Consider the following 22,502-nt stretch of genomic DNA (forward strand, 5'->3'; position numbering starts at 1 on the left):
TTAGCCAGTGTTTAGAATAGGGCTGCGTTAGGGGTCCCGTTCCTGATGCTCAGCAACTTCTTCCGTCATGCGGACATTGATGAGAGTTGTCGCTACCTGCTTTTATTTGGTCGCACTCAGTCCCATTAGCCAGGAAGCAGTGGTGCTGGAACATTTTTGGTTCTAGGCACCCATTTCCCCGCTTTCCCCTGGGTGCTTGACACCCACACGGCCCCCGGCTCCACCCCCGCCCCAACTCTGCCCCCATTCCAACCCCTTCCCCAAATCCCCACCCCGGCCCCGCCTCCTCCCCGAGCCCACCAGGTTCCAGCTCCTCCTCCCCCCCCCCAGCAGGGTGCCAAACAGCTGTCTGGCTGCGGCTGGGAGGAAGGGCTGGGAGGTAGGCAGAGAAGTGGGGACAAGGCATGCTCAGGGGAGGAGGAGGTGGGACGGGGGGGGTGAGGGGAGTTTGGCTACCAGTGGGTTTCCCCATGCGTATTCCAGCCCCAGAGCACCCACAGAGTTGGCGCCTATTGACTGTCTCTCAGAGCGGGGGACCCGGACAGGGGTAAGGGGGCTGAGGCTGTGGCCATAGCTAGGGGCAGGTATGGAGCCAGGAGCAGAACCCCTGCCATAGGACCAGGCATGGGGCCCTGAAGCAGAGGTCTGGGAGCACAGGGTGTAGGCAGGTGTGGGGCCAGTGGACACAACCCAAGCCCCAGGTGCCCGAGAGCAAAGTCCTACGTGGAAGGACACGAGTAAAGCCCTGAGCACAGAGCCAGCGTCAGGGGAGCAGGGCCTGGGGCAAGTTGCCAGGGATGGCAAGTTATATGGGCCCCTGGCGCCTGGGCTCCAGCAAATTCAGGGCAGGGGGGGTGGGGGGGGGCTGGCTCTACCAATGTTCAGGGCTGGGTCTCGCCTCCGGCCCCACCTGCTGCCCCCACGCGTCCCTGCCTGTCCTGGGCAGCGGGTAGCTATCTCTGCACTGCGCTCTCTCACTGGCCCCTGGCTGCTACAAGGGAGCGATACTGGGGGCAGGCTAAGGCAGCTGCAGCACTGGAGGAGGAACATGACAGTGCCCCCACCCCGCAGGTGACTCGCATTGACTCCGAGGAGGGAGGGGAGGGAGGGCTTATCCTGGCTATACCTCCTGAGCAGCAGGCCCGGGGGGCTTGGGTAAGGGTCATGTCCTCCTCCCTAGCCCCCAGCTCCAGGACAGCCTGCCTGCTACACCTCCAAACTCGTCATCCCCAGCCCTGCACCCAAACCCACACCCAGCACCCTAAACCCTTATCCCAGCCCAGAGCCTGCACACAGCACCCAAACTCCCTCCCAAAGCCTGTACTCCTCCTGCACCCCAACCCCTGACTGTAGCCCAGCCCCCCTTCCAGAGCCTGCACCCAATTCCCAAACTCTCACCCAGAGCTCACAGCCTTAGGCTGGGCAGGAGGGGAGGGGGGCAGGACTTGGAGCCGTTCTGGGTACCACCAAAAATTATACAAACCTGCTGCCCCTGAGTGGAGCCCCCGGCCTGGGGCCAGAGGCCCTGCATAAAACCTGGCGATGCTGCAGCACCCCCTGCACTCCTTCCCATGGCTACGGGAAGGGGGTCAGGAGCATGGTTACTCTGTGTTAACACTAATGCTTACTCCGGTCTTTCCTCTTCCCACTAAGTAATGCTGTTTTCCTAAAGGATATTTCAAAAGAAAATTCTGAGTATGCACATAGAGTTTTAGTGCATTTTGAAGTATCAGTTCAAACCATAAGATCTGCTCTCAGTAAAATTTCTAGGAGTCCCTGCTGAATGCATGCAGATAACAACTACTGTGTGCCACACTCCCGCAGAAAGCTGCTAACTTTCCAATAGCATATTGTGTCCCTAAAATGTACATCAAATCAATCCCAGGGTTAAAAATACAAACATTCTACAACTCAAGCTTCAGAGTATTTGTGGATAGAATTCCAGTCATATATAATTGGAACTATATTATTCCCTTTATCATTCACTGTTCTGAATACCAAATTCTAACCATTCAGGCAAACAATTAACAACTGCATGACCACATATCCTCACCTATATCAAAAGGCATTCATACGCCAAACCTTTTACTGTAAATGTCATACCTCTGTTAAGGTCACCTTATCGATCTAATAATGCAGAAGTTATAGAGAGAACTGAAGAACTATCATTTAACTGACAGAAGGAACACCCCACATATTAGCAGGCTGCATTAGTAGGAGCATTGCCAGCAGATAGAGGGAAGTGGTTATTCCCCTTTATTTGGCACTGATGAGACCACATCTGGAGTATTACATGCAGTTTTGGGCCCCCTACTACAGAAAGAATGTGGACAAATTGGAGAGAGTCCAGTGGAGAGTAACAAAAATGATTAGGGGGCTGGGGCACATGATTTATAGGAAGAATCTGAGGACACTGGGATTATTTAGTTTGCAAAAGAAAAGAGCAGGGGGGATTTGATAACAGTCTTCAACTACCTGAAGGGGGATTTCAAAGAGGATGGAGCTAGGCTATTCTCAGTGGTGGCAGATGACAGAACAAGGAGTAATGGTCTCAAGTTGCAGTGGGGGAGATCTAGGTTGGACATTAGGGAAAACTATTTCACTGGGAAGGTGATGAAGCATTGGAATGGGTTACCTAGGGAGGTGGTGGAACCTCCCTCTTTAGAGGTTTTTAAAGCCCGGCTTGACAAAGCCCTGGCTGGGATGATTTTGTTGGGATTGGTCCTGCTTTGACTAGATAACCTCATGAGGTCTCTTCAAACCCTAATCTTCTATGATGTCCAGCTATCCATAGTAAACACTTGTAGCCAGTCTACCATGCAAGTAAATCTATGTTTTCGTATTCTGCACGACATTCAGTGGCTCATGACACGTTCTACACAGAACTCTGGTCTACCTAGGCCGATACACAAGGGATAAGGTGGGGCTTACTGCAGATGCTTCAGCAAGGTGGTTAGAGACACCAGGTTGAGCAACTAATACAATAAAGTTTTTCTTCCTCACCTTAGCTGACATTCCATTAATAGCCTAAAGCAGAAGTTTAGAGTTCTGCAATTTTATCCTAGATGTAGTATAATTGCACAAGCTATTTTTATTCATGTATCTACACCACTTGTGAGCCATACCAAGATCTGTGCTTTAAGAGACTGTAGAAGAAGGTCCACTGAGTTTGTTAGACATTGATTATTCAAAGTGTTTCCTTTTAGTCGTATTCCCTTTCACACATCTCCTTGTTTTCATAGAACGTAGCCTTCCTCCTAATATTTACTCCTTAGCACTAGGACTTAGAGGATTGCCAGATGTAACACCTCCAGTTCTCTTTTCACAAATTCAATATATTGCATTTTTCTGTCTGCTTGTAAATAGCTGAACATAGCTCAAGCTTTTTAGCATAAAGCAGAATTAAAAGTTTTGTAAGTGAGCAATTCATTGCCCATATGTGGAAGTAAGACATGTATGAAGATTGATGTTAATACACGAGTGGTGCAGTTTTCCCTTAAGAGTATATTGCACAGGACACATAGCCAATCATTCATATAGCATGTAAGAAACCAGCTTCTGAGGTAAGGAAAGAAGAGCAACATAAAAACAAACAGATGGTATGAATCAGTAGCTAAAACAGAAGTGGTAGAACTTGATGAGCAGATGAATTACCCCTATAACCAGGCTTCAGCTGTAGAGCAGAGAACATCAAGAACATGATGCTTTAGCAAAAGCCCCCTTTGCACAAGCTATGGAAATTTGCAGTTTAAATTAGAAAAAGAAGCAAATCCATTTACACTGGTGTCCTCAATTGAGCCATTGTATCCATCTACGATTTCTGTTCACCACAGAGTTTTATGTTTATTTCTCTTTGTATGGTAAGTACCAGTAGTTTTGGGTGCACAGAGAAGAGTGATGTTTGGTTTTCCCCTAAAATCACATTTGAAAAAAAAAAAAGCTATATGTAAAAGCAGGGCTTAAACCAAATGTGGTCACTGCTTTTTCACATATGAATTTTAGTTAAAGTGTTTCCCAAACTAGCTCTCTCCTAAAACACAATCCTCTTCCTTCCAGGTCTTTTCCTCTTACCCTAAGCACATCACCATAATAGAGGAAACAGTCAGGGAAGACTACAAACCTATAGATCACAATCTAGAGAATCGGATATAATTTTATTTAGGTGCTTATGTCAAAGTAAACACTGACAGTTGGGCTTTTAGTGAGACAAGGTGAATCAGGTAGTATCTTTTACAAGCTTGCTTCCCAGAACTGAAGAAAAGCTCTGTATAAGCTCAAAAGCTTGTCTCTCACACAAACAGAAGTCAGGCCAATAATAGGTATTACCTCACCCACCTTGTGTATCTAATATCCTGAGACCAACACAGCTACAACACTGTATACAATAGTGGTTTTTGTCCTTCCAGCCATTTACAAGCATGAGAGACAATGACCTTTCCAATTATTACTATTTAATACCTTATCTACTTAAAGACATTTTGCAAAAATTGTCCCCAACCCCCATTCAACTCTACCAGATAGCAATGCAGACAACAGCCTACCTAGTTAGAGCTTCCAATGTTCAGTCTCAGTGGGATTTTTTGAAAAGTTCTTGGTCTTAAGACTTGAGATTGAACACATGCAGCTGGCTGTGGGGCCACCTGAGTGGCTGGCTGCAGAGCCGCTCCAGCAGCAGCTGGTGTGGCTGAACCCGGCTGGACAGCCACACTGGCTGCTGCAGAAGTCACAGCACCAATGACTTCCACGACCCCCACAACAGACATGGAGCCATAATCATCAATAAGAGAGGGGAACTTTCTGCCCTTAAAGAATATTAGAATCTTTTCATTTTAATACTACAGATTTGTGGTTATGCTGAAAGTTACTAGTCTCTAATCTTTTGTTAACTAATTATTTTTTAAAAAAACCTTTTGTATTTAGTTGAAATAGGAATCAAGGCTCTCACATTATAGTATTTTCCTTTCACTCAGTATTTAGAAGGTTCAGTAAAAACAACAAGTGAACAGTTTCAAGTATTCCAATTGTTATACAGTTCATTAGAATTATCGATTACGGGCAGAGCTCTGTAGACCTAGGTAGTTATGTCTCTCATCCACTTCCATAGACATTTTTCCTGAGCAATACAGGATTCAATCCAGTAACGTTTCCTGGTTCTACTTAATTCGGTCTTGGGAAAACCTCCCTGACGTGAAGACAATAAACCTACGAGTGAATCTAATGGCACTAAAATCATGTAAAGGAAATAGCAGCCACAATCTATAATAGCTGCAGCCAACCATTACTCAAGGAGATATCCAGCAAATGAGGTTTCAGTTGGGTCCACCAGTGCCAGATACTTTCTGTCCAAGCTGGAGGGAATTTGCTGTGGTAAGTGTGAAGAAGGGCAGCCAACTACAATGTGGCATCAGTTGCAACTTTTAATTCCTTGCTCTACTCTTAGCAAGAGGAATAGTTCCAAGCAACATTTAGAACAATGAAGGCAATATATTTATTTTAATAGCAGTGGAAACAAAATAAAAACGATAGAACAAACAAATGTTTCTTTAAATATAAGGCTTTTAGACATCTGTGTACTGCTAAGCCCCAATTGTGAATCAAGCATAATTACAAAAATTCATATAGGATTCAGGAAAACATTTGATAATACTTAGTCTTACACATAAAATTTGTGTCACTTACCACAAAGTCTGACAGCAAACAGCATATAAAGGAAAAAAAAATCAAACAGTATTTACAAATTTGTACTATGTAATAACTGAGAAATTGCTGGTTAGTAAACAGCAGATTATGAATTATACTACATCCCAAAAGGCATGTATCTGTGATCATCATCAGATATTTATTATAAACTAAGATGAAAGACAGATTGTCTGAAAAATAAAGTTTGTTTCATTTCAAACTTACGCACTCAGTCACCAGAATTTTATGGTATCTGTATATTAATATAAAAATGTACAGGAGCACCTGATCCAACCCAATGGGGTTACACAGGCCTAACTGCAAATTCCATTCATTCAAAGCAGAAATTAACAATTGGAAGTCAGTGTGAAAGGCCATTATATACCTTTTTGCAAACTCCTCTGTCTGTTGCTAAGTTTTAAATGCTTGTATAAAAACAAATCCCCATACCATGTTTGTAATATGATCATAAATAGGAAATAGTTTAAAAATGTAAGATATGATTTCCTCAGACTGTCAAGCTGTCTTGCACTTCAGAAAAAAAAGTGAACAAAAAACCCCCACAAAACCCTTCCCCCCGCCCTCAAAAAAAAAAAATCCTTACAGTCCAATCAGATGAAAGTTAGAACTGGCACCAATATTCATGCTAGTTGTCCTGCTGTGGAAAAGAAACAATTCATTTACAATATTCAGAAACTGTCTTATGTAGAAGCCCCAGAAAGTTTAACTTCTCTAACCAACAGTTTTTTTGTTTTGTTTTTTAAAGAAGTACAATCAGGTATGACGTGGACAGCGTCCAGAAGGGGCAGGAATATCCAAGACTCTACGTCTGTCTTCATATTCATCAGTATCTGTTGAGTCTTCATCTTCATCCATAGCATATTCATTATGATTAGTTTCCTATAAACAAGACACCCCCATGTTTAACTAAGTACTTAATTGCCTCCTAAATCTCACTCTGATCAAGTGCTAACAATGTAACAAAAAAATTAAAATCAAGATGTCATTTACATCACATTTAAAGTCAGTCTCAGATAAAGACTAATTATAAATATCAAAATACTGTTAAATCAGATTTGTTTTCATGTATCAATTTTATAAAATTTAATCTACATGGCAATTATATTTATAATCTGTTTAAACTTTTATTCATAAACTAAGTAGACCAGTGAGATCAGAATCTGACTCACTAACTGTTGGAATGGTGTTGAATTATTATAAATTACTGTGGTTGACATGAGTTTGGTAAAGCTTGGTAAGTCTGAATTTGCTGAAGAATTCTGGGAGTGGGTTTTTTCCCTGGCACCAGACAGCCTGTATGAAAGTTTACTGAAAGTGCTAACATTACACTTGGACACTGACACAATTATGTACTTTAGATGTTTAACCAGGGTCTCTGTGTATTTGTGCTGATGTAAAAAAAAAAATCACTATGGTCATGGTTAGTTATGTTTACTAAACAAATCACACAAAAAACATGAAAATGGTGAATGTAGAACTAACTGAGCTGGGTTAACTAATTCTGTAAAACAGCACAACCACAAGAGCTAACCCAAAAAGTAATTCATAAATTAAAAAAAGTAAAATTTAAGCCAGCCTTTAGTCTGTTCACGTTATCCCCTTTAAAAATATTAATCAGAAAAACAAGTTATAAAAGACCGAAAGGGCATATTTCAGGAACATGTAACTTCTTTAAAAAAGGGGTATAAGAATTGGATATTATATGCACCTTTCTTCACCCCAATTAACATCTGAAAAGGCTTGTATCAGACCAAGTGTTTAAAAAACCCCAACACCTCCCCAAAAAATAAAGGCCTTCACCTAGAACTGGTAGCTATACCTGCTTTGTTTGTTAATCAGGGCTATGTCTACACTACCACAGTAAGTTGACCTACACTACACAACTCCAGCTACGTGAATAACGTAGCTGAAGTCAACGTACTTTAGGTCGAGTTACTGCGGGGTCTACAGGAAAAAAATCTCTCGTTTACTTACCTTATTCTTCTTGTCAGGGGTAGAGTACAGGGGTTGACTGGAGAGCGATCTGCTGTTGATTTGGCGGTTCTTTACTAGACCCACTAAATTGACCACCAGTGGATCAATCTCAGCCCTGATCTACACTACGAGTTTAGGTCGAATTTAGCAGCATTAGATCAATTTAACCCTGCATCCATCCACGCAAAGCCATTTTTGTCGACTTAACGGGCTCTTAAAATCAATTTCTGTACTCCTCCCCGATGAGGGGATTAGCGCTGAAATCAACATCATCAGGTCAAATTTGGGTTAGGGTGGACGCAATTCGACAGTATTGGACTCTGGGAGCTATCCCGCAGTGCTCCATTGTGACCACTCTGGACAGCACTCTCAACTCAGATGCACTGGCCAGGTAGATAGGAAAAGCCCTGTGAACTTTTGAATTTCATTTCCTGTTTGGCCAGCATGGCAAGCTAATCAGCACAGGTGACCGTGCAGATCTCCTCAGCAGAGGTGACCATGGAGTCCCAGAATCGCAAAAGAGCTCCAGCATGGACCGAACAGGAGGTACTGGATCTGACTGCTGTTTAGGGAGACAAATCCGTGCTACCAGAACTCCATTCCAAAAGACAAAATGCCAAAATATTTGAAAAAAATTTCCAAGGGCATGAAGGACCGAGGCTACAGCAGGGACCCACAGCAGTGCCGTGTGAAACTTAAGCCTACCAAAAAACCCAAGAGGCAAACGCCCGCTCGGGGTCAGAGCCCCAGACATGCCGCTTCTATAAGCGGCTGCATGCAATTCTAGGCAGTTCTCCTACAACTACCCCACACCTGTACATGGACTCCTGCAAGGGAGTTTCACACAACAGGGATGAGGAAGATGAGGAGGAGAAGGAGGTTGAAGACAGCGCACACCAGGCAAGTGGATAAACTGTTCTCCCTGACAGCCAGGAACTATTTATCACCCTGGAGCCAATATCCTCCAACCCTCCCAACCCAGGCTCCTGGACCTTGAAGGCGGAGAAGGCACCTCTGGTGAGTATACCTTTGTAAATATAATACACGGTTTAAAAGCAAGCATTTAAATGACTAATTTGCCCTGAAGACTTGGGATGCATTCGCAGCCAGTACAGCTACTGGAAAAGTCTGTTAACGTGTCTGGGGATGGAGCGGAAATCCTCCAGGGACATCTCAATGAAGCTGTCCTGGAGGTACTCCCAAAGCCTTTGCAAAAGGTTTCTGGGGAGGGCAGCCTTATTGCATCCTCCGTTGTAGGATGCTTTACCACAGCAGGCCAGTAGCACGTAGTCTGGAATCATTGCATAAGAAAGCATGGCAGCGTGTGGTCCTGGTGTTTGCTGGCATTCAAGCAACATCCGTTCTTTATCTCTCTGTGTTATCCTCAGGAGTGTGATATCATTAATAGTCACCTGGTTGAAATAGGGGAATTTTATTAAGGGGACATTCAGAGGTGGCCGTTCCTGCTGGGCTGTTTGCCTGTAGCTGAAAAAAAAAATCATCTCCGCTGTTATCCATGCAGTGGGGCGGAGGGATGAAGCTATCATCCCAGAGAATTGGGTGGGGAAGGGGGAGTTAGTTGGGTTTCTGCTGCACATTAACCCAAAAATATCAGTCCCTCCTTTTAAATTGCTAATGTGTCTTTTTAAATTTTAATCTCCCTTTTTTTCCTCCCACAGCTGAAAATGTTTCAACACTGTGACTAGCATCTCCATCCCAGAGGCTAGTGCAGATAAGGCGGCAAAAAAAATGCACTTCCGATGAAATGTTCTCCGAGCTCATGCAGTCCACCCAAACTGAAAGAGCCCAGCAGAATGCGTGGAGGCAGACAATGGTAGAGTTCAGGAAAGCACAAAATGAACGCGAGGACAGGAGGGACATGCGAGAGAACAAGTGGCACGATCAGGAGGAAAGGTGGCGGGATGCAATGCTGAGGTTACTGGAGGATCAAACTGATATGCTCCAGCGTATGGTTGAGGTGCAGGAAAGGCACAGACCCCCACTGCAGCCCCTGTGTAACCAACCACCCTCCTCCCCAAGTTCCATAGCCTCCTCACCCAGACACCCAAGAACGTGGGGGGGGGTTGAGAGGCACCCCCCGGGCATCCAACCACTCCAACCCAGAGGATTACCCAAGCAACAGAAGGCTGGCATTCATTCAATAAGTTTTGAAGTGCAGTGTGGCCTTGTCCTTCCCTCCTCCCCCACCCCACCCGGGCTACCTTGGCAGTTATCCCTCTATTTGTGCGATGAATTAATAAAGAGTGCACGAATTTGAAACAACAGTGACTTTATTGCCTCTGCAAGAGGTGACTGAAGGGGGGAGAGGAAGGCGTTTGGCTTACAGGGAAGTAGAGTGAACCAAGGGGGCAGGTTTTCATCAAGGAGAAACAAACAGAACTGTCACACCGTAGCCTGGTCAGCCATGAAAGTGGTTTTCAAAGCTTCTCTGATGCGCAGCGCGCCCTGCTGTGCTCTTCTAACCACCTTGGTGTCCGGCTCCATGTAATCAGCGGCCAGGCGATTTGCCTTCCCGCCATAAACATCTCCCCCTTACTCTCACAGATATTGTGGAGCGCACAGCAAGCAGTAATAACAATGGGAATATTGGTTTCGCTAAGGTCTAACCGACTCTGTAAACTGCACCAGCGCGCTTTTAAACATCCAAATGCACATTCTACCACCATTCTGCACTTGCTCAGCCTACAGTTGAACAGCTCCTGACTACTGTCCAGGGTGCCTTTGTACAGCTTCATGAGCCATAGCATTAAGGGGTAGGCTGGATCCCCAAGGATAACTATAGGCATTTCAACATCCCACATGGTTATTTTCTGGTCTGCAAAGTAAGTCCCTTGCTGCAGCTGTTCATACAGAGCAGATTTCAGAGTCACAGCCGTGTTAGTCTGTATTCGCAAAAAGAAAAGGAGTACTTGTGGCACCATAGAGACTAACCAATTTATTTGAGCATAAGCTTTCGTGAGCTACAGCTCACTTCATCGGATGCATACTGTGGAAAGTACAGAAGATCTTCTTATACACACAAACCATGAAAAAATGGGTGTTTGTGTGTATAAAAAGATCTTCTGTACTTTCCACAGTATGCATCCGATGAAGTGAGCTGTAGCTCACGAAAGCTTATGCTCAAATAAATTGGTTAGTCTCTAAGGTGCCATAAGTCCTCCCTTTCTTTATACAGACCAGAGTTCCTGAAGATGCAAGCGTCATGTACCTTTCCCGGCTATCCCACGTTGATGTTGGTAAAACATCCCTTGTGATCCACCAGTGCTTGCAGCACCACTGAAAAGTACCCCTTTCGGTTTATGTACTGGCTTGCTTGGTGATCTGGTCCCAAGATAGGGATATGCGTTCCATCTATCACCCCACACAGTTCGGGAATCCCATTGCAGCAAAGCCATCCATTATGACCTGCACATTTCCCAACGTCACTACCCTTGATAGCAGCAGCTCAGTGATTGCGCTGGCTACTTGAATCAGAGCAGCCCCCACGTAGATTTGTCCACTCCAAATTGATTCCCGACTGACCAGTAGCTGTCTGGAGTTGCAAGCTTCGAGAGGACTATTTCCACTCACTTGTGAACTGTGAGGGCTGCTCTCATCTTGGTATTTTTGCGCTTCAGGGCAGGGGAAAGCAAGTCACAAAGTTCCATGAAAGTGCCTTACGCATGCGAAAGTTTCCCAGCCACTGGGAATCTTCCCAGACCTGCAACACTATGCCGTCCCACCAGTCTGTGCTTGTTTCCCGGGCCCAGAATCAGCGTTCCATGGCATGAGCCTTTCCCATTGCCACAAGGATGGCCAAATTGCCGGGCTTTGAGAGAAGTCTGTGTCCATGTCCTCATCACTCTCGTCACTGCGCTGCCATCACTTCCTCACCTGCTGTTGCGGATTTTGGTTCTGCATATACTGCATGCTAATGCGCGAGGTGTTTACAAAGCTCATAACTGCTGCAGTGATCTGAGCGGGCTCCACGTTTGCCGTGGTATGGTGTCTGCAGGAGAGCAGAGTTGCAGGGGAAGCGGTGGTTGGATGACCAGTTTTGCAAACCTACTGGACCATCTGCTGCCAGGACACAACAGCTGAGCGGGTTGCACGCTTGCTGTGTTATCGCGAGACAAGAGCAGCTGAGCAGAGTTGCAGCAGAAGCAGCCCTGCGAGACCACCAGGAGAGCAGAGCAGCAGCGGTGGAGGATGATGGTCATATAGAGGACCTGCGAGGTGGATTCATAGCATCAGGAGAGCAGAGTGGCAGTGGAAGCAGTCGTTCGATGACGACGGTTTGCAAACCTATTGCACTGTCTGCTGAAAGCAGTACGGCGCCCGCACGGAAAAAAAGGCATGAAACAATTGTCTGCCATTGCTTTCACAGAGGGAGGGGCAACTGACGACACATACCCAAAACCAACCGCGACAAATGTTTTTGCCCCATCAGGCATTGGAAGCTTAACCCAGAATTCCAATGGGCAGTGGAGACTGCAGGATAGCTACCCACAGTGCAATGCTCCGAAAGTTGATGCTAACGTCAGTACTGTGGACACACTCCGCCGACTTAATGCACTTAGTGGGGACATACACAATCGACTGTATAAAATCACTTTCTAAAAAAACAGACTTCTATAAATTCGACCTAATTTTGTAGTGTAGACATACCCTCAGAACGTCGATCCCGGCGGTAGTGAAGACCTGCCCCAGGATACTGTGTAGGGCCAACATAGTAACTAAGGGTTTATGCTTGAAAAATTAAGGCTTATTAAAAAAAAGCATGGTATAACCTTTCTGACGACTGTCTGAAATTCTTTTAAATAGCTTTGCATTAAAAAACAAGAACAAAAAACTAAATCTGGGTTTTGCTGGCACTAATACTGTAAAATCTTCCCAGCTATGGGCCAATAAAAATCCCAGCTCTTAACTATTGAATTCAATTAGTTCTTTCAGATTTACAAGTATGTAACAGAGCAGAATTTAAGCCACTAGGTCTGAATTTGAGTCAATATGCTAAAATATCGAAGTACCGCTCAACTTTAATATACAATAATCCTCTGCTAAGCATCTGTATCAGAGGCAGAGTAATAAAATTACCAAATCAAATGCAAGTGATTTCTGCAACTTGTGGAACAGAAGAGAGGTCTAGGTTTAAATAAATAAAGGGAACCAAAGGAAAGAGGGGGGAAAAAGCAATGTATCTGTTACAAGTGTGACCTCTGTTGGCAGTTTGCATTCACTGTTACCAGCCTAAACCAGTGCTAGTTTCCCAAAATATCTTTTTAAAAATGTAATCTCCTAATCACATCACTTGAGCGCCCATATTCCTCTTTAGCATTGCCCTGCCCATGGATGCCAGTGTAATTAGCAGCTTCATTTCCCCTCTTATGGAATCGGTTGACTCTGGGCTCTTTTTGCTTATTTGTCAATCCAGTTTTGTTTTGCTGCTCTGCATTTTGCAAGGCCTTCTGCTTTCTTTGAGTGTTTAACTACAGGGCCTGAAAAACATTAAACACCCTAAATTCCATCTGAACTACCTAGACATAGAACAGTTTACAAATTTTATCAAGTCAATTTACACTTACGTCAAAACAAGCTAACAAAACTGCCCAGATTCACCAGCTGCTTCCAAACCTTAAAGATAGATAATCATTCAACAGAAAAGCAATTTATTAAATTTTTGGAATTGATGCAGGAGTTACTGGGTGAAATTCCATGGCCTACGTTGTGCAGGGTAGACTAGATGAACATTAAGGTCCCTTTTGACCTTAAAATCAATCAGCTTAAAAGGCCTGTTTAGCACATGTATGGAAACTTCTCTCCTATCGAGAAAAGCAGAGACATTCTTCTGATGTAGAAGGCAGCAAATTACAATCAGGTCACACCAAGACAGAAAGAGCTCAAATATGTAACAATTTAGATTTGTAAATAAGGGCGTATCCATCCAATTTCACATTTACAAAGGTGCCAATGTCACAAGTTACAAAAACATAAATCTAAGTCACCTGCAGAACAAACAACTCTGTTCTCCCTCTAAAGCCCAACACTGCAATAGCCTGCATAAATGGATGTGCCTGGAAGCATGCCCCGAAAGTCCACAGACATGAGCTATTTCAGACCCCTGGGCTAGAACGCGCAGGTAGAAGCCATTTCAGAATAGCAGACCCATCATGGACGAATTACTAGTCTACTCTCATTGTCAAGATGATTGAAGTTCAGCATCTCCATCCACTGAAGCTGTAACAGAGTGGAGGGGGAAAGGTGGCCCATCGAACAGGAAGGACCCAACCCATTTAGCGATTCATGGATAAAAAATTAAACATTTTAGCTTCAAGCCATCTTTGATTCAAAATGCAAATTATAACTCCAGTTATATGACATAAGCATGTGCTTGTTAGGTGCAGCATAACAGACAGACCACTACGCCACTCAAATTTTTGGATTGACTAAGTAAAGCCCCGCCTGGAGTGTACGCAGTAATCCAAGCATGAGGTGACATTAACATTTAATCATAAATGATAGTTAGATTCAGTTAATCTATTTTGTTATATTCTCTTGGCTACACAATCACTCCAAAGAACTCGGAGGAATTCAAATTAGGGGACAGGATTTCAGTGGGAGGCAGGGGGGAGGAGACGTCTCTCTCTAGATCTATCTCCAGATTTTGTAATTGTTGTTCTTGTCCTTCCCTCTTGTAGGGAATTGTCTATCTTATACTACTAAGAAATAAAATTATAAAACTGGAAAAAGTGTCATAATTATGGAGTCTGGTAAGACCTTTATCTAGAGAACGTACATTATACTATTCTATTAGAGCTAATTTCATTCATGTTTTCTGCAAAAAGGTTAGGGATAAAAGCCAAGCACAAATGACAATACCAACTGTATCTCAGCTTACCATGCGAGCTGTAGACACCTTGAATGTTGGGCATACCATATGAAATCTGGGAATTATGACGTTAAAGAACTTGTCCTTATAGTAGAGACAGTGGAAGGTATAGTATCCTTCCATGTATCCTGAAGTAGTGGAGAAGGTAGTACAGCTGGTATATTCGTAAACTCGACCTGGGCTGATTATTGGAAATTCTCCTGCAAATACAAAACACAACAAAGAACCATTGGGAGTTTTGAATTTAAGTATAAATAGTGTATACTTTCCTCTTGCAATATAGTTAATTTCTATAGACATTAAGTTCAGCTAGAGTTCTGCTGGAATACACAGCTAGTAACAAAAGTTTAAGCGCTTCTGTAACTGTACTATACGAATAAAAGGGGGGAAAAAAAAAAAGAGGTAAGCTTGTTGTAACAAATCCTGTTTTAATGAACATTCTAGTGACTAGTATCAGAGGGGTAGCAGTGTTAGTCTGGATCTGTAAAAGCAGCAAAGAGTCCTGTGGCACCTTATAGACTAACAGACGTATTGGAACATAAGCTTTCGTGGGTGAATACCCACTTCATTGGAGGCATGTCATTCTAGTGACTAGTTATCTTTGCATCACTTTCAGTCACAAGTGAATAGCAGTTTTTTAGAGAATATTGTTCACTAAATCAGAAGTGCCTAACTTGCTGAACAGGAGTCACTATAACAAGCTCAAAGGACAAGAATGCCCAAACAACAACATGTGTGTGTGTGTGGGGGGGGAGAGCGGGAGTCTTTAAAAAAAAAAAAAAACACAAAAAAACCCCCGAACTATTGCTACAAATCATTTCTAAATACAAAAAAAAATACTTAAGTCTTCTGACATGCACTTATGCTGTTAACCCTAATACATAGATAAAAACAGATGGCATTAGAGACTTCAGGATTATTAATATTTATTTGTATTATCAAAGTACTTAGGAGTCCCACTCATGGACCAGGACCCCAATGTGCTAGGTGCTGTACAAAAAGACAATTCCAGTCCCAAAGAGCTTACAATCCAAGTAATTAAAAAATCTTTAAATGGTTTGACTACTTATACTAATATTAACTACTGTATATTAATATACAAATTTGCCCAACAATTTAAAATAGTTAACCAAAAATTATATTCCTTAAGATCCTTTAAAATTGAAGTGAATGTTTAACTCTTTCACTTACACACAACGCAATATGAGAAAGTGGAACAGAATGCATGTTTGCTAAAAGAAGAGAATAGCCACCATCTTGCATCATTACTGAGAATGGCTCCGCCAGAAGTTACAGAATTTTCACATTAATCACTGGAATGCTATGAATGCAAAAATGAAACTCAAACTCTCAGTTTACATACCAACAACTCCAGGACCCTGAACTTCTTCTACATCACCTTTGGCATTGGTTATTCTCCAGTACCGACTGTCCAACTGACAAGCCTTTTCAGGGAGAGCATCTTTGGACATCTCAATTCTATGAGCCAAATCAAATATTTTTTGCGTAGAAATGAATTACTTGTCTAAAAACCACTATAAAATATTTAAAATACTATTTCTATACTCCCTACTGCTTAGAGAAAGTGGTATGTTCTAATGACCTGTATACAGATACAAGTAGGAACACCAGAGCACTAATCCCAGCTTTATTATTCCTCTTAATTACCTACCTCTCCTTAATTCATGACAAATATTGTGACAAATGTTTCACGTATGCAAAGTGATATGTGCTATATATTGTTAGTGAAAAGAAACTCCTCAAAGCACAGGACGACCCATTGCAAGTTTTAAAACAGTCAAATAGTCGTTTTATTTAAAACGATATTAAAATAATTATATTGCATGCTGTACACCAAGCTCCATATGTATACGATATCTAAATTTCATCATACTTCTGAGTACTGTGCATACACATGCAACAGTCATGAGGCTTGAACTCCAGACAGAAGACTCTCCTGTTATCAGGAAAGCCCATTTGCTATTCTCACCTGATTCTGTAAGTGAAGAAGTAATGAGGTGGATGTACAGAACTGAGTTCAGGTAGAAAAGACGTGGAGACTGAAACAGTAATATCTCCTGTTGTGGCCACACACTCCTTATCATGAACATACCTGTGCAACAGAAACATACAAAAGAAATTTCCAACTCTTTATTATGATGTAACCCAATTCTATGGGTTCAATACAGATGCTAAAAGGATATTTTTGAAGAATAAGTTTCCACATGCTATACTAATAGTATTTGGATAATTAAACCCAAAATGAAAAAAAAAAGTTATTGTGTGTGACTATTAGCCCTAAATGAAACTAGACATTCTTTAGTCTTTGTGAATGCACTAGTACAACAGTGCAATGCTTGCCTTAAACTATGAAGGCAGACTTTAGAAATGTCTTCATGCAATTCTTCATATTCAGTTGTGTACAAATCTATTTTGGAGATAGAAAATTTAGTTCTTACAGCATCCCATTAATCTTAAAAGGGGCTATTATACACCAGTGGCTTTCAACCTTTCGAGACTACAGTACCCCTTTCAAGAGTCTGATTTGTCTTGCATACCCCCAAGTTTCACCTCACTTAGAAATACAAAAAAGCATCACAGCGCACTATTACTGAAAACAAAAAATTATTACTTTTTCATTTTTACCATATAATTATAAAATAAATCAATTAGAATATAAATATTGTACTTACATTTCAGTGTATAGTACATAATATACATGCCCCCTTTTACCCCCAACCGTGCGCACGCACGCCCTCTGCCCCGCTCCAGGAGCCGGACTGTGACTCCGCGGAGGGTGGGGGGCCACAGACAGAGGTAAGGGGGCCAAGGCTGGGGACATAGCTGGGGGTGGGGCCGTGGCCAGGAGTGGGGCTGTGATCAGGGGCCAAAGTGTGTGTGTGGCGGGGGGGGGGGGGCAGCGACAGGGACGGGGGACACGCGCACAGGAGCGGGGACACGCTGAGGATGGGGTCGTCGCCAGGAGTCGGAGACACTGGTGGGGGCAGGACTGGAACACAGTGGGGGGCGGGAAGGGGCTGAGTGGCGCTCCCTCCCCACCCCTGTGGAGGCTGGCCCAGGTCCCACCATGCACCCTCCACCCCCAGACCTTTCTCCACAGCCCCCTAGGCGGGGTGTGCCCCACACTTCCGAAACCTCTGATATAGAGAACTATAAACAAGTCATTATCCATATGAAATTTAGTCTATACTGACTGCTAGTGTTTTTTATGTAGCCTGTGGTAAAACTAGGCAAATATCTAGATGAGTTGATGTACCCCCTTATGCGTACCCCTGGTTGAGAACTACTGTTATACACAACCAGGATAAAAACAAAAACATCTAGAGAAGTGCACTTGGAGCTTCAAGGTAAATCCATCTCCAAATCTTGTTTGTTTAGAGTATCATAATACATATATTCAATACAATATTTGAATGAATGGTAGATAGACCATATCAATGAAAGAATCCCTTATTTAAAATAGCAAATGTCATTTGTTTACCAGTTTTGTTGTAGCTGTTTTGGCCTCAGGATATTAGAGACAAGGTGAGTGAGGTAATATCTTATGGGACCAACTTCTGTTGGTGGGAGACAAGCTTTTGAGCTATGCAGAACTGCTCTTCAATAAACTCCTACACGATCTGCAGCTGTGTCTTTCTCACTAGCCCTCTCATTTTGCACCTCAAGTTCTAGGCAGGCGGATGGGTTAGAGCTGGTATTAATTACAGTCCCTTCAGTGTGATGCTACTAGTTCTAATATTCCTGGTAACAAAACAGGATTAGTTTAAGCCTTTTGATTCTGCAGCTGTCTCTTTCTCCATCCCCACCCATTAACCCTCACACCACACATCCACACCCAGCTGTCTGGAAAAAAAAAATCAGCATTTAAAGAAAAGATTGATTTTCTCTGCCTTGTAATTATGCTGCACTACAGATCAAAGTCACGATACCTGAAAATCTGGTCCCTGATGATGGGATAGCCACCTGTTACGACATTGTTTACATAAGATGTGAACCATTCCAAATAAGAAGTACCTAGATGCCAAAGAGGGAAAGTTTTACAAAAGCAGGTACTCTTATAATTAAGCCAGTTATAATATTAACTTTCTTCTTAACATAGGCATTATAAAAGCTAGTAGGCCTTAATATAAACAAATTCCCAGACCTCTGTAGCTGAGTAACTCATTCCTCATCCTGCTCTATTCAAAACACTGACCTCTGCTTTTGCTGGGAACCTAATTGTGGCTTAAATGGTTTGCTTGTCATCCTCCACTCACTGTGTCACAGCTAAAATGAGACTGTATACTCTTCAGGCCAGGAACCATGGCTTTCTATTTACATTGTGAAGTACCTCGCCCAATTCTGGATGCTTTTATACTTCAACTGCCTTTTAGACCTTTACTGGTACTCCTATGATTTAAGGAGGTGATGTTGGCTTTACAAGTAATGTAATTACTATACCTATTTTTTAGGCACTATACTCCACACTTAATCCAATATACTATTTGCTAAAGCTGGTAGGTCTATTACTGGACCTACAAGCTTGGTTTTGTTTTGTAGGTATCTGCACATACACACATATATATATATACACACACACACACATATATATATACACATAGGTAAGGTATTAAAATTCCTAAGAAATCTATAAAATTTTGTAAGTTTCTGTACTCCCAAGAACAAAGCTGGACAGTAGGGTGGAAGCATGTGCAACATGCACACCTGTTACCACCACAAGCTCAGAGCTCTGGATTTATAGGTCACCCAATATAGAAACTGAGATTTTCAAAAACTTGCAGTCATCACTTTGAGAGCAGCTGGATTTATCAGGATCAGTAAAAAATTCATTATTGGGCAGATTCAACCTTGACAGAGTCCCTTTAATGAACAAAGTCCTCAAAGACAAGACATTATCCTCTATAAGTGAAATAAGCTATAGGTAATTCAATTAATTCAAGGAACATATTATGGGTTTTAGTAATGGAAGATCAATAGTTCTTTAAATTTTGGTTTATATTATTGATGTGAAATGTTTATTTTTAAGTTAATAATTTAATAATATTCTATTTCTCCCAAGCTACACAGGGTTGCTATGGCACAAAGCAATAATTAACATAATTTACTCATCTCTTGTTCCTAATTTTGCCCTAAAAAGCCATTTAATTATTTGTACTGTCCTGCCATCTTTGGGGCTCCTCTGTTGCTTAGTAGTCTCCAATAATTTCTCTTCTCCATTTTCCTTCTTCTATCACCCACCCAATCATCTTCAACATTTTGTCTTGGCCTTGAAATGCTAGAGTTTGGGGTGCACACTGACTATACTGATTCACTCTGCAGTTTGAACACTTGGTTTTTAGATGAAAGTAGGAAATACTAAGATTAATCTTCTCATCTACATGGAATGTGTTGTGCCAGCATACTCATCCACACAACTGGAAGTCATTGTTTCCATAAGACAAGGCCAACCCAAAGTAATAATTAACACTAGATCACTGCAGTCACTATCTCTAAAACAAATCTCCCTCACAAATTGCAAATAATTAGAATAGTACTTTGAACTTCTACAACACCTTTCATCTGAAGATTTCAAAGCACGAGACAGTAAACCTCAACACTCTTGTGACGAAGAAGACAGAGTGATTTCATCACCCAGCACTGCAATACAGCTTCTGGGGTGGAATAAGCGACGGATTTTCCAATACACAGCCACTGCAAGTCCAAAATTGCAGGACTAGAAAGTCTTAGTAAGAGTTTCTCTCTCCTACTTTTACCCACAAGTGAAAGCATTATAGCATAGTCCAGTGGGGCTGTTACTCATCATTGGTGTTGCAATAGAAACAACCTGTGATGCAGGTTAGCACAGATTATGCATATTAATGGTATTCTAAATTAAGGCACTGTTTTCACTCAACAGGAAAGCAGTTCAGTTAGTTGAAGGCTTCCATAGCCAATAGCTAGCCCTATCAAATTCACGGTCCATTTTGGTCAATTTCATGATCATAGGGTTTTTTTTAAATTGTAAATTTCATGATTCATGGGCGCCCAGCTGTGAAGGCAGAACTGCCGCCAGCAGCAGTGCAGAAGTAAGGATGGCATGGTATAGTATTGCCACCCTTACTTCTGCGCTGCTGCTGATGGGACACTGCCTTCAGAGCTGGACGCCTGACCAGCAGCTTCTGCTCTCTGGCCATCCAACTCTGAAGGCAGTGCAGAAGTAAGGGTGGCAATACCACAATCCCCCTATAACAAACTTGTGACATCTCCCCAACCCCCTTTTGGGTCAGGACCTGTAGTTTGAGAAACACTGGTCTCCCCTGAGAAATCTGTATAGTAGGATAAAAAGTACACAAAAGAGCAGATTTCACAGGGGAGACCAGATTTCACAGTCCGTGACGCATTTTTCATGGCCACGAATTTGGTAAGGCCCTACCAATAGCCTTCAGTAGAAAAGGGAGGTGTGAGGGGGAAGATGAGAGAAACTTCCTACTACAGTCCCAGCCCATGTCAACAGATCATCACAAGGATTCTATAGTCATCAAGTAATGAATCTGAAATCTTCCTCTCTCCTCCTCTATGCTTTGAACAATGCAGTTAGAGAGAGAACCTGAAAAATCCAGGAACATTTTCCTTTTCAGGTATGGTTACATTTAGAAGAATGTTTCACTGGGGGGCACAATATATACTGCAACCTGTGATATGGTTGCAAAGGCTACTAAAACATTCTTCTCCCAGGCTACAGTTCATGGTGTTTTTGAACCACCTGTCTCCGACAGCTCCTCTGATGGTTACCCTAAAGGTGGCTATATATTTTGTCAGACTGACCAGTGTGTTGAATAACTCAAAAACAGAGGTGTGACAAGCATTAATAGGGAAATAAAACTGTTTTAGAACTTATTTTAGTTAATTGTTCAAGTTCCAATACTGGTTATAGGTTTCTTAGGAGTAAGAATACATGTACAAGTTTAGTGCTTACTCTGTGAAGGTCAAAATGTTCTGCACACGTACTAACCAGCTCACAGCATATGTATATTATTTATTAATATATGCAACTTAAGACAGAATGAAATGGTTAGATATACTGGCATCTATAAACGAGGTATTTTTTGCATGAATCCCCCTCCCCCACCACACACACACACCCCTCTCAACATGCTCTTACCTGTAATGAACATATCAATAGCAGATGGATTACGGGCCATCTGATCCTAGAAAAGGAACAAATATTAAATGTGTATACTGAAAAGGAGACTGATGTTTTTTCTTGACATCCTAAATACCTGGATATTTTCCTAGTATTATCTAGGCCCAAATCTAGATTCTTCAACAGAGCATCCAAATCCCACAATCAGATGTTCAAATCACTATTTAAGACACAAATGTCTGTCCCATGTGTCTATGTGCCAAGTTGAGCATTCAAACAAACACACAATCGGGACATTCCACTAAGGTGATCACATTTGAAAATTAGACTTCATGCATCATTTAAAAAAAAAAAAAGAAACAGCCTTAGAATAATCTGAAAACTAACTCCACCTCATTTTTAGAACTCCCATCTTTACATTCCTTCCTACCAAAGGGTCTGTATTGTCTCCAGAGGAACAAAATATTAACATTTAAATGCCTTCAATTTCTCATAATATAGTCCAGGCAAAATAGACATTTAGCATAACATAAAGGTGTACAAGATTTTTCTCCAATCCCCCCCATCAATGTCAGGTGACTAGAACTCCCATTGCTACATATGAGGAAAATAACTAGGAATCCAGCAGGGTAAGGTTCTATAATAAAGTCTTACTTGAGAGTTCCAAGCTCCCAGTATCGTTCTTTAGGAATTTGTGCTGAATGCCCTGGACAGCTAGAATTAGGTCAGTAGTTTCAACAACTGCTTTTCAAGGGGTTTTAGCTTAATTCCAATTCAAAATTAAGACTCAAACTG

General features: G+C 42.3%; 1 protein-coding gene across 1 annotated transcript in view; it reads right to left on the minus strand.

Annotated features, from left to right (window-relative positions):
• Positions 1-5,502: 5,502 nt before the first annotated feature.
• Positions 5,503-22,502, minus strand: part of FBXO3 (F-box protein 3) — a 33,627-nt gene continuing 16,627 nt past the window's right edge. Inside the window, exons 6-11 of the mRNA XM_084632581.1 lie at positions 21,726-21,771; positions 18,514-18,598; positions 16,554-16,676; positions 15,927-16,042; positions 14,573-14,763; positions 5,503-6,579 (exon numbers count right to left, since the gene is read on the minus strand). Of these exons, the coding sequence (XP_084488707.1) occupies positions 6,454-6,579; positions 14,573-14,763; positions 15,927-16,042; positions 16,554-16,676; positions 18,514-18,598; positions 21,726-21,771 (687 nt within the window). The 3' untranslated portion in view covers positions 5,503-6,453. The remainder of the gene's footprint in view (positions 6,580-14,572; positions 14,764-15,926; positions 16,043-16,553; positions 16,677-18,513; positions 18,599-21,725; positions 21,772-22,502) is intronic.

Source organism: Lepidochelys olivacea (assembly GCF_965140295.1).
Source record: "Lepidochelys olivacea isolate rLepOli2 genome assembly, chromosome: 6".
In the NCBI taxonomy this organism is placed as follows: Eukaryota; Metazoa; Chordata; order Testudines; family Cheloniidae; genus Lepidochelys; species Lepidochelys olivacea.